Here is a 15,781-nt window from a genome sequence, read left to right as displayed (position 1 = left end):
ACCCTAACGATATCCTTATAATTCCATTTCAGATGCTCAGAAACATATCTAATAATTTTATCTAGTTACCTTTTCGAAAAAGTCTTAAAAATAAGCGGTTTGCGATCGTGATTTTACTTTACTTGATAGCGAAAGGCGTACCGGCAACAACGAAACAGCACACCGTCGCATTTCTCTCACTCCCACTTAATAAGATCCCTATGCGATTTACTTCCACACACGTAAATACCGACCCAAAAGTAACAGTTGCCAGCACGATATATCAGCTAAATTATCACGACCGTGAGCTTTAATATGGCTGATTTATATTACTGGAGTTATAATTATGATGCGGTTTAAAATTTGGTTAAAACCAATATGTTGAGGGAAACATTAAACAAAACTGCCCAAAAATTCCGATTCATGACGTCGATTCTGTTTCTAATGTATGAATATATGAACTGTATTGTACTCCTTTTATAGTCTTTTTATTTCATGGTTTAAAATATATACTTTTTTGTACTAAATGTGCCATTTTAATAGATTTTTTTATTACTGTTTATCAATCAATATTTTTAAATTTAAGCTTCATTCAGGACCTCGAAATTAGTTGTTTCAATTAGCGTAATTTCAATTTAAGTATTCCGAACGTTAGTGGTACTAATTTTATCATTAATTTTATTCTTTTACGAGTAATGTAATTTTGGCCTTTGATTATCATTAGAGATGCGACGAATATTCGGCTGCTATTTGGTATTCGGTCTATTCGGCTAAGTTTTTTAATTTTTGGCATTCGGCCGAATAGTGCCACAGTGTTAGGCTAAATAGCGAATACTAGAGGTGGGCAAAGATTGGACGAGTCATTCATTTGAACGAATATTAAAAATGAATCGTGAGATTCGATTCACTTCATTTAGAACATGGTTCGTTCAATTGGTGTTGTATTATTGTGCAGAGATTCGGCTTGAGAATAAACAAGACGTAAACGCTGGTTATCTACACCCGTTTTTAAAAAATTGAACGAACGAGTCGTAAGAGTGAATCGGATCATAATGCGACTGGTTTGTTTCTACCGCTCGTTCATTCAAGAGTCGTGAGAATTGATTCATTGCTTAGTATATTGTTCGTAAAATTGAATCGTGGCCAGCATGGATCCATAAAATTTTAACGAACGAGTCGTATAAAAGAGTCGTAAGAATTGAGTCGGATCATAATTTTTAAAATCGTTTTTTTTCTACGGCTCGTTCGTTCAAAGAATTGTGAGAATTGGGTACGCAAACGTTTGTAATATAGATGATAATAATTCGTATTAAAATAAACTATAATTTAATGCATTATTTAAACTTTTTTCCAAATTTAGGCATTCTAAACCGCTCGAACTTGCAGAGTCAATTGTTAGTACCTAAATATAGCCATCTGTACATGTATTACGCTTAGTTTTTATTTTTATGATTTTAGTCATAGATTTTGTTGTTAATTTTTTTCCGAAATAATCAGGTGACCATATTATTTTTATCATAATTCCGCCAGTTTTTGAGCTACGAACTTTTTTAAGAAAGCATTTAAAAGGTCTTTTCAAGCACTTTAAAAACGGCCATATCCATTTCCTTTTTTTATCCATTCGAAAAATGTGTTCTTTCGCCATTATTTTACTAAAAAAATTTAGTTTTCGAAAAATAAAAAAATCACGTTTACAGAATGATAACTCGGCTATTATTACACCTACGGTAATCAACAAAAAATGGATCGTTTAGCTATTTCAAAAGCTTAATTTTTGCTTTATATGGGTTTTGCGATAAAAAGCAAGGTTTTCGAGTTATTTATAAAAATTGGCAAAAATATGTAGTTTTAAGATGAAAAATCAACATTTTCAATCCTAAATAACTAGGAAAATATTAATTTTCTGAAAAAATGTTGCAGAACATTTTTTGCTTAAAATTACTCCCTCTATTGATTTTTGTAATTAAAATGGGTGATTTATTTTTCACCCCCGAGAAGAGGTGGTACTCACCCCCAGGGTGAAAACACACATCCCTACTATGTAACTTTTGTTTCTTATATACAGAGTGGCCCCTCGAAAACGTTCCGCAAGGCATAACGGCCAGAGTATTTATTTTTTCAAAAAATCCAAAAACACGTCAATTTTGTTTGTGAGGGGGGACAACTTTTTCCCCAAAAATGATTGCAAAATATTCAACCCTCTAAGCGGGGGTGTCATCCCCCAACTTTTTTCAAATGGAAAGGGGGGCCAAGTGGCGCCGCAATGAAAAGAGCTTTCTATTCTCTATATTTTCCTGCTTGGTTTTTGAAAATCGGTCGAGTCATTGAGAAAATATGAAGGCTTGAAATTTGAAAAGTTTATTTAAGCATTTATCAGAGTAAATGATAGTTAAGGATAAATTCGACCAATTTGCTGTTTTTGTTATTATTTCTAGATGTTTACGCATTTTTTCACTTGCCACAACGTTGAGCGATCAGGTGCGGTAGTTGCTAGATAGCTGTTCTGTGACTTGTACGTTGAAGTTCTTCTCAATATCGTTAAACTGACCCACAATAGAATTTCCAAAAATACCAGCCCACACGTTCAATTTCTGAGGGTATTGTGTGTGCACCTCGTGAAAAACCCTGGGGTTGTCCTTAGCCCAGTACCGACAGTTGTGCCGATTAACTACACCGTTCAAAAAGAAAGTACACTCATTCGAAAAACACACATTAAATAGGAAATTATTATCATTGGCCACTCGTTCACTCATAGCTTCACAAAATTGCAAGCTACGATTAAAATCGTCTTCGTTGAGTTCTTGTACCAACTGAATTTTGTACGGGTGGAACTTGTGTTTTTTTAATATCCTTTGGAAACTTGTACGATTCCCGCCGCGCCGGTCTTATTGGCTATTTTCTTGTACTCAGTATACTGTCCATGGCAACTTGGCCCAATACGAATACCTCCATAGCTTCATTTACTACAGGATTTTCCCTCTGCCTCTTTTTATTCATCACGGAACCAGTTTCGCGAAATTTTGCTACTAACTGGCGAACAATTTTGCCATAAAGGTGTTTGGTCAGGATTGCGTTCATTGAATATCTGCGCAACCCGATTGCAAACATCTAGAAATAATAAGAAAAAACCTCAAATGGGTCGAAGGAATTTATCCTTATCATTTACTCTGATAAATGTTTAAAAAACTTTTCAAATTTCAATCCTTCATATTTTCCCAACGACTCGACCGATCTTCAAAAACGAAGCAGGAAAGAATAGAGAGTAGAAAGCCCTTTTCATTGCGGTACCTCTTGACCCCCTTCCCATTTGAAAAAAATCGGGGGATGACACCCCCGCTTAGAGGGTTGAAGATTTTGCAATAATTTTTGGGGCAAAAGTTGCCCCCCTCACAAACAAAATTGACGTGTTTTTGAATTTTCTGAAAAAAAAATTACCCTGGCCGTTATGCCTTGCGGAACGTTTTCGATGGGCCACCCTGTATATCTCTATTCACTGTTAAAATTTCAAGTCAGTCGGTGCAGGTGTTCAGATTTCGGATCCTAAAAGTCTCGCTTACTGGCCTAGTCACGTACATATGTAATCATATATGGTGGCCTATTGTAGTAGTAGTGCGCAAGAACACCACCACTAGTACGCTTTGCCAAATAGTTACCGTATATTCGGTATTCGGCGCAATAGATCCACCGAATATTAGGTATTCGGCTATTTGGAAAATCCGCTATTCGGTGCATCTCTAATATCCATCCGTCAAGAGAAATTGTGGTTAGAAATAACAAGTTGATTGTATTTTTTAGCCATTGCAAATGAGCGTAAACTTTTAATTATAAATTATAATTGAAACCACTGATTTATTCTACTAATTTTGAGGCTCTGAGTGAAGCTGAATTGTTCAAAACAATATGTTAAATATAATATGTATTGAATAAATAGTAGTGTAAATATAGAATAAAAGCATTGTCTCTATACCTTATCGTATCCTAATTCACAGTTAGCCTGGGCCAAGATGTCAAGAAAAAAAATATATAAACTTTGAGTACTTTATTTTTTAAATGCCGATACCACTGGCTTCAAAAAAATATAAAAATTAAAATCGCCGACGTACAATTGGGGTCTCTACACAAATTTAAAAAAAACTTTTTCAACCAAAGTAAAAAGCGCGCAAAACGTTTTGTTAATAATAAATAACGACCATCATCACCAAAAGGTATGCTTACTGTTGCCCCCCTCCCAGGAGGTTGGGTCTCTGAACAAATTTAAATAAAAATAGACTTTATTCTAATGGAAAAAGCAAAAAAACATTTTTTTCTAATATTTTAGTAATAAAATTTTACTTTATGATCACAAATATTATTAAACAAGTAAAACTGCAAACTAACAATTCAGGAAGTACAATTAATAACTTTAACCTTTGTTTCTCTGTGTAGTAACTTAATTGAGTTTTCATTAATTTTGTGATTATTTACTATACAATGAGTTGCAAGACCAGAACTATGCTGGAGATTATTAATATACTTTACATGTTCTTTAATCCTTATATCTAAATTTCTACCTGTTTGGCCTATGTACACGGCATCACAGTATTGCAATCCACCCTATATACACCCGACTTATTTTTGACATTAGTTTTGTCTTTATTATTTAATAAAATTTGACCTAAATTTCTTTTATTTACGTTAATAGTTTTACATCCTATTTTATTGAGATTATTTGATATTTTGTTAGTTAAATTAGGAATGTAGTTTAAAGGTTGATAATTGTTATTGTCTTTAGAATTAGCGGATTAAAAATTTTTCATTAATATTTTGTTTTGTTTTTTCTTTAGCATATTATCAATAAGGGAACACTTATATCCATTGTTGATGGCGATCTGTTTAATAATATTTAACTCTTTTTTAAAATTCTCTGGGCTCAGTGGAAACATTACTAATCTATGAATTAAACTATGAAAGGGTGACATTTTGATTTGCCAGGATTGGTGTGATTGACTATGTATTACAGTGTCTGTGGTAGTGGGTTTCCTGTAAATATCAAATTGTAATCTATTAGACTGTTTTATAATTGTAACATCAAGAAAATTGATGGTATTAATACCTTTTTCAATAGTAAATTGTATTCTCGGGTTAATTGAATTTAATAATGTTAAAAAACTGTTTAAATTTCTCTCGGTGCCTGACCAAATACAAAAAATGTCATCTACATATCTTGCCCAATAATTTATTTTTGATATTAAACTACTCTTGTTTTTAAATAGCTTCTTTTCAAAATCTGCCATAAATATTTCTGCGAATAACGGTGAAATTGGGGAACCCATCGGTAACCCATCTTTCTGTTTAAATATTTCATTGTTATACTGAAAATAGTTTTGTTCTAAACAAGTTTCAATTATTGTTATTAAATCTGATTTTACTATTATATTAAGATTAGATTTATCAATTAGTTCATAAATAATAGAGGACAATTCATGGGTTGGGATAGAAGTGAACAGGCTTTTGACATCGAAAGAAACGAGTGTTGCATTATGTGGAACTTCAATATTTTTCAAATTATCTAGCAACTCAAAAGAATTCTTTATGGCAAATTTTGATTGAAAATTGATCATGGAAGGAAGTGTTTTAGCTAGTATTTGACATAATTTATAAGAGGGAGCATTTATGTACGAGACGACTGGTCTAACTGGATTATTGTCTTTATGTAATTTTAGTAAACCATAGAGTAATGGGGGTGAAGGATTCATTATTTTGGCATAGTATTCATTGTTATTAGGTAATATAGATTTGTTATTTTTTAAAATAGAAAGAATTTGTTTTTGAAAATTACATGTTGGATCAGAAATTTTAGTAAAATCTCCACTATTTAAAATATCAGCTATTTTCTTATCATATTCTGTTTTTGTAAGAATTGTTATAGTGTTGCCCTTATCGGCTTTTGTAATTATTAAATTGTTATCATTTATTTTCTTGGTTATAGACTGTATGATATTTTTCTCTTTACTGTTAGTTTTTAAATATTTGTTACAATTATTGAAATTTTCTAGTAGAAACTATAGTCTAGTAGAATTTTAAAAAAGAGTTAAATATTATTAAACAAATCGCCATCAACAATGGATATAAGTGTTCCCTTATTGATAATATGCTAAAGAAAAAACAAAACAAAATATTAATGAAAAATTTTTAATCCGCTAATTCTAAAGACAATAACAATTATCAACCTTTAAACTACATTCCTAATTTAACTAACAAAATATCAAATAATCTCAATAAAATAGGATGTAAAACTATTAACGTAAATAAAAGAAATTTAGGTCAAATTTTATTAAATAATAAAGACAAAACTAATGTCAAAAATAAGTCGGGTGTATATAGGGTGGATTGCAATACTGTGATGCCGTGTACATAGGCCAAACAGGTAGAAATTTAGATATAAGGATTAAAGAACATGTAAAGTATATTAATAATCTCCAGCATAGTTCTGGTCTTGCAACTCATTGTATAGTAAATAATCACAAAATTAATGAAAACTCAATTAAGTTACTACACAGAGAAACAAAAGGTAGACGTTTAAATTACATTGAACAGTTAGAAATACTAAAATCTGTTAAAAACGAAAATAATGTTAACGACCAACAAGGATTTCTAAACACATTTTTTATTACCCCTATTGTGAACTCTCTGAACCCACCCCCATAGCAAACATATATATAGTTACAGTGTAGTTAGACGATTAGTTCTTAAAAAACTCTTGAAAAAGGCCTAACAAGCCGAAACATATATGTAGAGTTAAAGTTACTCTTATTAAAAGTTTTTTGAAACATCTAAAAGCGTGCTTTATTAAAATACTAATTTATATTCTACGTTATTAAAAGAGAAAATGAGTAAAACTTATTTTCACACTGAACATTTATGTATATTAATATTTTTGATTATGTTCGTACATAATATGTATCAAAATGTTAGCAAAATTTTTATAATGAAAATGTCGTTATTTCTTTCCATATACTATTTTTCAGTAAATAATAAAAAAATCCTTATGTTTCCCTAAATATTTATGTGTACCAACGCTTTTTTATTCTGTTCTTATTAATAAACTATTTTAGTTTACATACCCCAAGACTTACGCCCTAAAAACAAACGAAAGCTGCCCGAAGCCAGCGACTATGTTGTTGTCAAATTGACCGCCAGGAAAAGCTTCAAGCACTACGTCGCCACCATCCTATCCAAAACCGAGGACGGCTATGTTGCCAAATTCATGAGAAAATCCCTAGGGAACAAATTCACTTTCCCGGCCAAAGAGGATGTGGATCATGTCGATTTACACGAAATCGTCGACGTTCTGACCCAGCCAAGTGTCAATAACAGACAGCAGTACAGTTTTAGTCTTGATCTCGCTACCTATAAGAATATGAATTAATTTTTTTTGTTAATTATATTATAAGGGTTGATCCAGTTTATAGTAATAGGTTTTTGACTGTCGACAGAAAGACTTATTTTAAGAAGAAAATTTCGTATTAATATAATAAAAAATCGTTTTATAGGGCGTTGAAATTGTAAAAAAATTATGACATATCTTTGATTAGGTTAGTATTCAAAGTTCTGGAGATATTTAAACGACATTTTTTAAACTACATTACATTATTGGCTTCCATATTTAGTCATAACATCATGGCCCATGCACAGCCAGTGCCGGAGTTACAGGGTTTACCATATAATTAAAAAATGTCTATATTATTTCGTATCTGCCTTAGTTTCGCCAAATATTTGTGTTTCTTCAAGTAAAATTCATTTTTTGTTAAAAATTAATGAGGTTGTGGAAATGTAGAGACAAAACCAGTACCTGAATTGGGACTCAGGTATTAGGACACCCTGTTGGTGTACCAATGTTAAGTCAAAGAAACTAACAAAGGGCATACAGGGTATCTATTTTCTTAAATACTTTTTGAGGTTTCGGTTCTCTCAAAAATTATCGACTTTTTCATAATTTAACACCAATCATTTTTAAAACGTACATTTTTTGACCTATGTTGATATGAAATTTTCTTTTAAAATTATTTTTTCTATCGACTGTTAAAGTCCTGTTTCCAAAAAGAGTACCATTCTGTATAAAAATACTAAAATCAATTTTTAATACATTATATTATTTTTGAAAATTTTAGATTCCATTCTGCATATCCACAAATAATTTTCTAAAAATGTTTCAGGATTTCGGAAAATTTAAAAATATTTATTAAGTTTGGCACTAGTTTCTCTGTAATTGGTCATATTGTTTAAAATACTTTTCTTTGCTTTTCACAATTTGATATGGTATGAGACACATTTTTATTTTTATTCTGATCCTATATTTTAACCAAGAATTTTAAGAATATATTTTTTTTATTTCTCTTCTCGTTACATAAGATAAGTTTAGAATTCTATGCCCTTAATTCTTCTTGAATAGATATAATTAGCTGTATAAAATAAAGCACTCTCTCTACTTTTTTATCTTAGATTTTTTCTACAACATTCGCAAATTTACGAAAGCGTAGAGCTGCCATGCCGATATTGTGAAATATTTTCTGAACAATTTACACTTTTTCTGTAAATACAGTTTTTATGTAAATTTATATTTTTTCTGTAAATTTACACTTTTTCTGTAAATTTACAGTTTTCCGCCAATTTCTATCTTAGTTGCCACACTGCTAATAGATCCACAGCAAAAAAAAACAGAAACGGTAGACAGACGTTTCTTCTTTCTTATCGTAAACCTAATGGAATAATTTTGAGAATTGAGAGAAGGAATCCAACTGTCAATCGTATTCATTTCATATTACGAAGGTATCGTAACCATATTGAAGCCAGATTTTACGTTTACAGTTGAACAAATATAGGAAGAGACTTGGGGATAGCACCGGTCACGTGTTATTTTATATTTCTCACGTCTCTAGCTATCCTTGTTAAGTTGTACCTTAAACTACACTCACCTGCGTGAGAATTTTTGGTTATCTATAAAGAATATCAATAAGAATTTTGAGTTACCAGCTAGTACGCTAGTAGTTCGTACTGTTTTCTCGTTGTAAAACGGTGGATCCATTAGCAGGCCACTAAGATGGGAATTGCCAGAAAAAGTATAGATTTACAGAAAAAGTGTAAATTTTCAGGAAAAGTATAAATTTTCAGGAAAAGTGTAAATTTACAGAAAAACTATAAATTTTGCTAGAAATATTTTCTAGCATTGGTATGGCAGCTCTACGCTTTCGTACAAAATACCTGCCGGCTGAATTAATTTTATTAATTAATTAAGGTAAAATAATGTAGTTAAATTATACATACGTAAATTATAATAAAGTTACCATACTGTCATTTTTCAGAGAGTGATTTTTTGGCTATATCAATAAATGTAAGGATAAATAATTATATGAGTTATTGAGATTGTTTCCAATATTTGGAAACAATAAAAAAAATTGATGTTACTATATTCAGGATATATAATTATTGTATGAATAAATGGAATTATTTAATTTTTTTTATTAAATTAAAACAATAGATCATAAACATTTTATTACATATCTTCCCTAATGTGGTTGTATTTGTGTCATAAATAATATTGTAATAAGGGTAAATCCTGGAGAATTAGAAATTTTATTTTAGTATTTTTTTTGTGATTTTAAAGACTATATTGCTTGAATTTGATTTAAGTTCATTATTATGTTATATATGTACATTGATTGTTTTTGTAATAAAACATTGATTTTTGGAATTGTATTTATTATTTTTGTTTAAAATACAACCTATACACCATTTCTTTTTGTCTATGAGTAGACTTTTACTTTTCTCTGGCTATTATAAGGCATTTTCTACAAGAAAAAAACTGAAATGACTAAGTTTATAAAATTCTTCGAAGTTGTACTGTACTTGTTTAAGTAAATAGTAATTAATGGCAATATACCGATCTGGTCATTGAAATTGCGTGGTCTGGATTTTAACGCGTAAGACAGTGATGTAGACAGCTTAACGGAAAATTAAATGTATTAAAAAGGGATAAAAGTTGGGTTGATACATTTCTTCTATGCGGTATTGCCGGATTTTGTATCAAAATTTCAAACCGCAAGTAGGCGTTTATGAAAAATGTTGCAACTAGAGTTCAGTTAGGTCTAATAGATTATATATATCTTAGATATATTATTTTCATTTCATTAGTATTTACGAAAGTTTTTAAAACAGTTTATTTTTCTTTTACGCACATTTTCCTATACACGTAAAAACCGGCAACTATGTATGTCGCTTTTTATTTTGTGTCTGTGTCTGTCAAGCGGTCATTTATATTTATCTCTGTCGCATGCGTTAAAATACAGACGACGCTAATGTAGTTCAGTATGGCATATGACCTCATGGCCAATGGTCAACAGGAAAATGTTTTCTGTTTTTTTTCATTTAATAAAATTGAGTTATTGGAAATTTTTGAAGAGTTGGTAGGATTCTACTAGGCTTTTTTTGCTGTGATTTGGTTGGACGATTAGCGAAGTTTTTGGCAACATTGGATAGAATAATATAGGGGAACTAGGGGCAAGACAGGGACGCTAAGGTTTTTTGTTCATAAAAATGCAAGTAAATAATGCAAAAATAAACTTTATTCTGCAAACGATTCACATAACATCTAAAATGCATTTGGCATAAAAATATTTGGTTTAAGTAACATCAAGAACATAAAAAATACATATACTTAAAAACAATTGAATATAATGTTGCCCCGGCAGGGGATAAAATGGGGTAGGCAGCGGAGTAAGATGGGATTTTTTTTATTCACGAAAATCTATCTAGATCTATTTATAAAAATCATATGTATGACTGATTTCTATCGGGTCATCTTCTATTCCAGCGCAAGAATTACAGCGCTTTCAGATGGAGCGGAGCGTCCGCGCGTACCGTCCGCGAGTTCCATGAGTTTAAATGAACAATTTCACATGGGTCGCATATGCTCCGTCCAGATGAGCTATCTTGAAAAATCAGCGGACGGTCCGCTCCATCTGAAAGCCCTGTAATGCGAGCATTTTTGGCATATTTGACATGCAATCGATCCTTCAGTTGATTCTAAAGGATTCATCTTTTGTTTTTGTTGGTGCATTACTACTTTTAATCGGCACAAATGGCCTACACAATTTTGCTAATAAGAGGAAAAAAGTCAGTGGCGCACGTTTTTTAGAAAAATGTTCATGTGATAACCCATGTGCACGTCCCTAGTGAATATGTGGACACTTTTTTAGCATTAAAATATACTCACTCATAGTAACTTTTACCCTTGAAATTTCATTCGAATAGATAAAAGAACTTGGAAGAAAATTATAATAAATAGAAAAAAACTGAATACTTTAATCTCCTCTACCTAATCTCCGCACATCATGTTGATATTAAAAATAAATCTTATTTTTACGTGAGGAATCTCCCCACGAGAGATGGCACATGTTTTTTGAAACACCCTGTATAACATACAGGGTGTCCCAGAAATAAGTGCAAGTATTTTAAGGGGTGGTAGATCTCGATAAAAGAAACATATTTTCTCTTTATCGTTTTTCAAATAAGTCCAAAATAACGGAGTTATTTTATTTTGTAAATTTCCCCAAAAAAAATGATTTTTCTGGATTTTCTTTCTTGTAAATTTAATCTACTATCTATGTTGCCATATTATCAAAAAGAAAAACTAAAAAAAAAATCCCAAAAAATTTCGAATTTCCCAAAAAAAAAGTGTTTGTGAAAAAAACCTCATAGGCGTGTTTCTGGGGTTGAACTATACTACCAGTTAAAATACTTTCACTTATTTCTGGGAAACCTTGTAGAATCAAAAGTTACCGGTTTTATACTTTATATATTTGTCCTTATAGTTTATCACAGCTCCAACGGTCTTACCGTATTAACGTCAACCATTTCACGCATCTTTTCAACATGCCTATTATTTGTTTTAAACTCAATAACAATGTGCTTAATTCCAATCAATATTATCGTATCGATATTGAGTATTGATTTGAACTACAAAAAATTCGATGGAGTATTGATTTAAACCACAAAAATCTATGCATAAGCCAGCCAGCTAGGGTGGGGTAACTACCCCACGTTGCCCATTTAAGTAAAAGAAACTAACTACGTCACTAGTTTCCTCGAAAAATTTCTATTTCTCTCTAATAAAAATTAATTAATTTTTAACACGAATATTTTTTTAATTCTAGGACTGCTCTATTACGACGTAGGTTACAAGCACCCAAAAATAATATTCCGGGGTATAGACTACCGCATCGACATAAAAACCGAGAATAAGACTTCCTGGCGTTGCACATTCTATTTCAGGACAAGATGTAGAGCTAGAATTGTCACATTCGGCAACGTCGTCGAGTTGCACGGGTCGCACAATCATCAGTGTTCGACACGTATGTTTCCCAAGGTCACTGCCAGGGTCGAACAAGTGACGGTGCTTAAAAGTGAGAAGATGCATATGGCGTGAGAAAAATAATAATAAGCAGATTATTTTTAAGTTTCCTAAACAAAAAAAAATTAAGCATATATCGCGTGAATATATCGCATATTTTTAGGTGAAAAATATTCAGATATGTACAGGGTGTCCCATTTTGCTTGAAATCGTAGTGTATCTCCGGTATTAGTGAAGATATTTTCTTTTTACCATTTTTAAAATACATTGATAATAACGGAGTTATTCAACTTTGAAAATTTAAACGGTAACATTTTATTTAGCCGTAAATACCAAGCAATTACCAGAATCTCAGCTTGTTCGAAGCCCAGTATTGACACATCGACTAAAATGATTTATAAACGACTTGGAAAATTCAGTTAAAAGTAAAACTTACTTAATAGACCGAGAGCTGGCTACATAAAAAAACCTATCATCGTTACATGGCTAATTTTTTGTGTGAAGTATCCTTTTGTGTAGCCATTGTGAAATAGTCATGTCTGCCAGCGCGATCCCGGGGCTTAAAGCGGAGGCGGCCAATCGAAAGGGTGAAATTTTGACACTAAAAATATTATAAGGATACGCGAGTTATAATTGCCAAATAGCAGAAACGTGTAAAATTGTTGACAGACATTTTTCTCGTGACTGAAATGCCGGCAGACAACGCGAAAAAGGCATAGAATTTTGACAAAAAAATCATCACATACATGCATGCGATTGGTAGAATGTCATGTTTATTGTTAATTAATTTAAAAAGCAGTATGCAAAAGGCCAGACAAAAAAACGTTATTGAAATAATAAAAAAAATATATCTATTTACAGGGTTGTTCACCACATACGACTCGGAGTATTGTAGCTAAACGATTAGATTTTTACAAATTGTAAGGTTTGGGTTCGTTGAAGGACTATTAGAGCTACAATCTAAAAATATTTTTACAAGATACAGAGTATCCCAAAAAGTTAAAACTATTATAGTTGTATTTTTTTAAATGGAACATCCTGTATATTATTATATTTTTAGATCTTACGATTAAAATAAAGGTAAATTTGATTAAGGGTTATTACACTTAAACCTTACCGTTTTTGAAATATTTTCAATTTTATGAAATTGCAGTAAAAATTTTAAGGCTTCATTTCTCCAAGGGTATCTAAGTTTTTAATACTAAATAATTACTGAAGTTTATTTATTGATCAGATATTGTGTTGCAATAATAAACGAAATACTACCTTATACAGGGTGTCTAAAAATTTTTATTAAATAATTACTAGCTTTAAACGCCAATAACTTGTTTAATTTAAATGGAACACCCTGTATATTTTACGAGAATCAGATGCACAATTTAATTGTCTATCCAATTGTATTATACCATTTTTTACCTATCTCTTCAAGTTTTTGTAGAAGTAGCATTTTCTTATAATTTAGACCTCATTTATCACTATACCCATGGAATATTGACATTTTAGATTATTTTAAAAATGTAACAAATTTTCAAAGAGTACTAAGTACAAAGAGATACTAATATGGTCGATATAATTCGCTTATTTCATTAAAAAAATAAGAAAAACTGTTTAAATATTTGTTAAATAGCACCAATTAATATGATCCTAGTATTTAAACTACATTAATTCACTGTTTACGTTGATTAACAATAATTTTTCCAAATACTAAAAACCTGAATTTTGTATGTGTATTAGACAGTGTGGTAAAATGTACCACCTTATAAATATATTTCATTTTTTGACGAATGCTTATTTATAACAACAGAGATCTTCATTTATATAACTTATTATTGTATTGATTTCTGAGTCAAATCCACATTTATTTAGAATAATTTATTAATAAAACAATTAAGCATATAATTAATTAATTGTTAGGCGGAAATAATAGGCGGAGTATATTAATAATTAGTAATAATTGGTATACTCTTTTACAAAGACTTAAATAGTTTTCTTTTTGTAACCAAATGGGCTGTGTAAAAAAATCTAAAATGTCAATATTATAATAGGTATAGTGATAAATGAGGTCTAAATAATATAAAATGCATTTTCTACGAAAACTTGAAGAAATAGGCAAAGAATGGTATAATACAATTTGATAGACAATTAAATTGTGCATCTGATTCAAGTAAAATATATAGGGTGTCCCATTTAAATTAAACAAGTTATTGCCGTTTAAAGCTAGTAATTATTTAATATAATTTTTTGAACACTCTGTATAAGGTTGTGTAATTTTTATTATTGCAATATAATACCTGATCAATAAATAATCTTCAGTAAATATTTAGTATTAAAACTTTTAATACCCTTGGAGAAATGAGGCCTTAAATTTTTTACTGCAATTTCACAAAATTGAAAATATTTCAAAAACGGTAAGGTTTAAGTGCAATAAACCTTAATCAAATTTACCTTTATTTCAGTCGTAGAATTTAAAAATAGAATAATATACAGGGTATTCCATTTAAAAAAATACAACTATAATATTTTTTGCTTATTTGGGACACTCTCTATCTTGCAAAATTATTTTTAAATTGTAGCTCTAATAGTCTTTCAACGAACCCAAAACTTATAATTTGTAAAAATCTGATCGTTTAGCTACAATACTCCGTGTCGTATGTGGTGAACAACCCTGTATAATATAATCGTATATGAATATGATTTATCTATACTTAAATGGATGAGGCGGCGAGCGTTCCCTGAAAGCGCTAGAGTAATATCGCGCTTTTGATAACTGTCTGCAGCTGATTTAGCCACGATCTTTTTGTCCGCCCTTTCGCATACGGCTTTAAAAATAAATAAATATGACATTTTACCAATCGGCATGCAAATATGCCATAATTTTTTTCATTCTTCAAATTTCATTTTTTAATAATTTTTAAAATTTCATGCCTCTTTCGCGTTGTCTGTCGGCATTTTAGCGTATTTGAAAAATGTCTGCCAACAATTTTCCACGTTTCTTAATAATAAATAAATGTTATTTTCGCAATTATAACTCCTGTATCTTATAATATTTTTAGTGTCAAAATTTCACCCTTTCGATTGGCCGGCCCCGTTTTAAGCCCAGGGATCGCGCTGGCAGACATGACTATTTTATAATGGCTACACAAAAGGATACTTCACACAAAAAATTAGCCATGTAACGATGATAAGGTTTTTTATGTAACCACCTCTTAGACTATAACATTAGATAGATAGAGATTACTCCGATAGATAGCAGGTAGATGTAATTAGGTTAGAGCGTCGTTTTATCACTTTACCTAAACCTATCATTTTACCTAAAACCTATAATTTTACCTAAAACCTATCACTTTACCTAAAACCGCAATTTTACACTTAGAAACACTTTATTTCACTGTGATTCTTAACAGCTGGAAACGA

General features: G+C 30.9%; 2 protein-coding genes across 5 annotated transcripts in view; both read left to right on the top strand.

The window, feature by feature from the left end:
- Positions 1–15,781, top strand: part of LOC115880029 (lysosome membrane protein 2-like) — a 167,190-nt gene that overhangs the window by 14,212 nt on the left and 137,197 nt on the right. The window lies entirely within an intron of this gene.
- LOC115879249 (protein tramtrack, beta isoform-like) overlaps positions 1–15,781 on the top strand; it is a 200,474-nt gene that overhangs the window by 165,237 nt on the left and 19,456 nt on the right. Inside the window, exon 4 of one of the 4 annotated variants that reach the window (XM_030896054.1) lies at positions 12,171–12,457. The exons of 2 other annotated variants lie outside the window; for them this stretch is intronic. In XM_030896054.1, coding sequence (XP_030751914.1) covers positions 12,171–12,442 — 272 coding nt within the window. In that variant the 3' untranslated portion in view covers positions 12,443–12,457. Of the gene's footprint in view, positions 1–7,073; positions 7,439–12,170; positions 12,458–15,781 lie in introns of those variants that run through there. One more of the 4 variants, XM_030896046.1, reaches the window with a different exon arrangement.

The sequence above is a fragment of the Sitophilus oryzae genome, unplaced genomic scaffold (assembly GCF_002938485.1).
Source record: "Sitophilus oryzae breed Bouriz unplaced genomic scaffold, Soryzae_2.0 scaffold_1067_pilon_pilon, whole genome shotgun sequence".
NCBI classification, from domain to species: Eukaryota; Metazoa; Arthropoda; class Insecta; order Coleoptera; family Curculionidae; genus Sitophilus; species Sitophilus oryzae.
The sequence above is the reverse complement of the archived record's forward strand: the minus strand, read 5'-3'. Positions and strand labels throughout refer to the sequence as shown.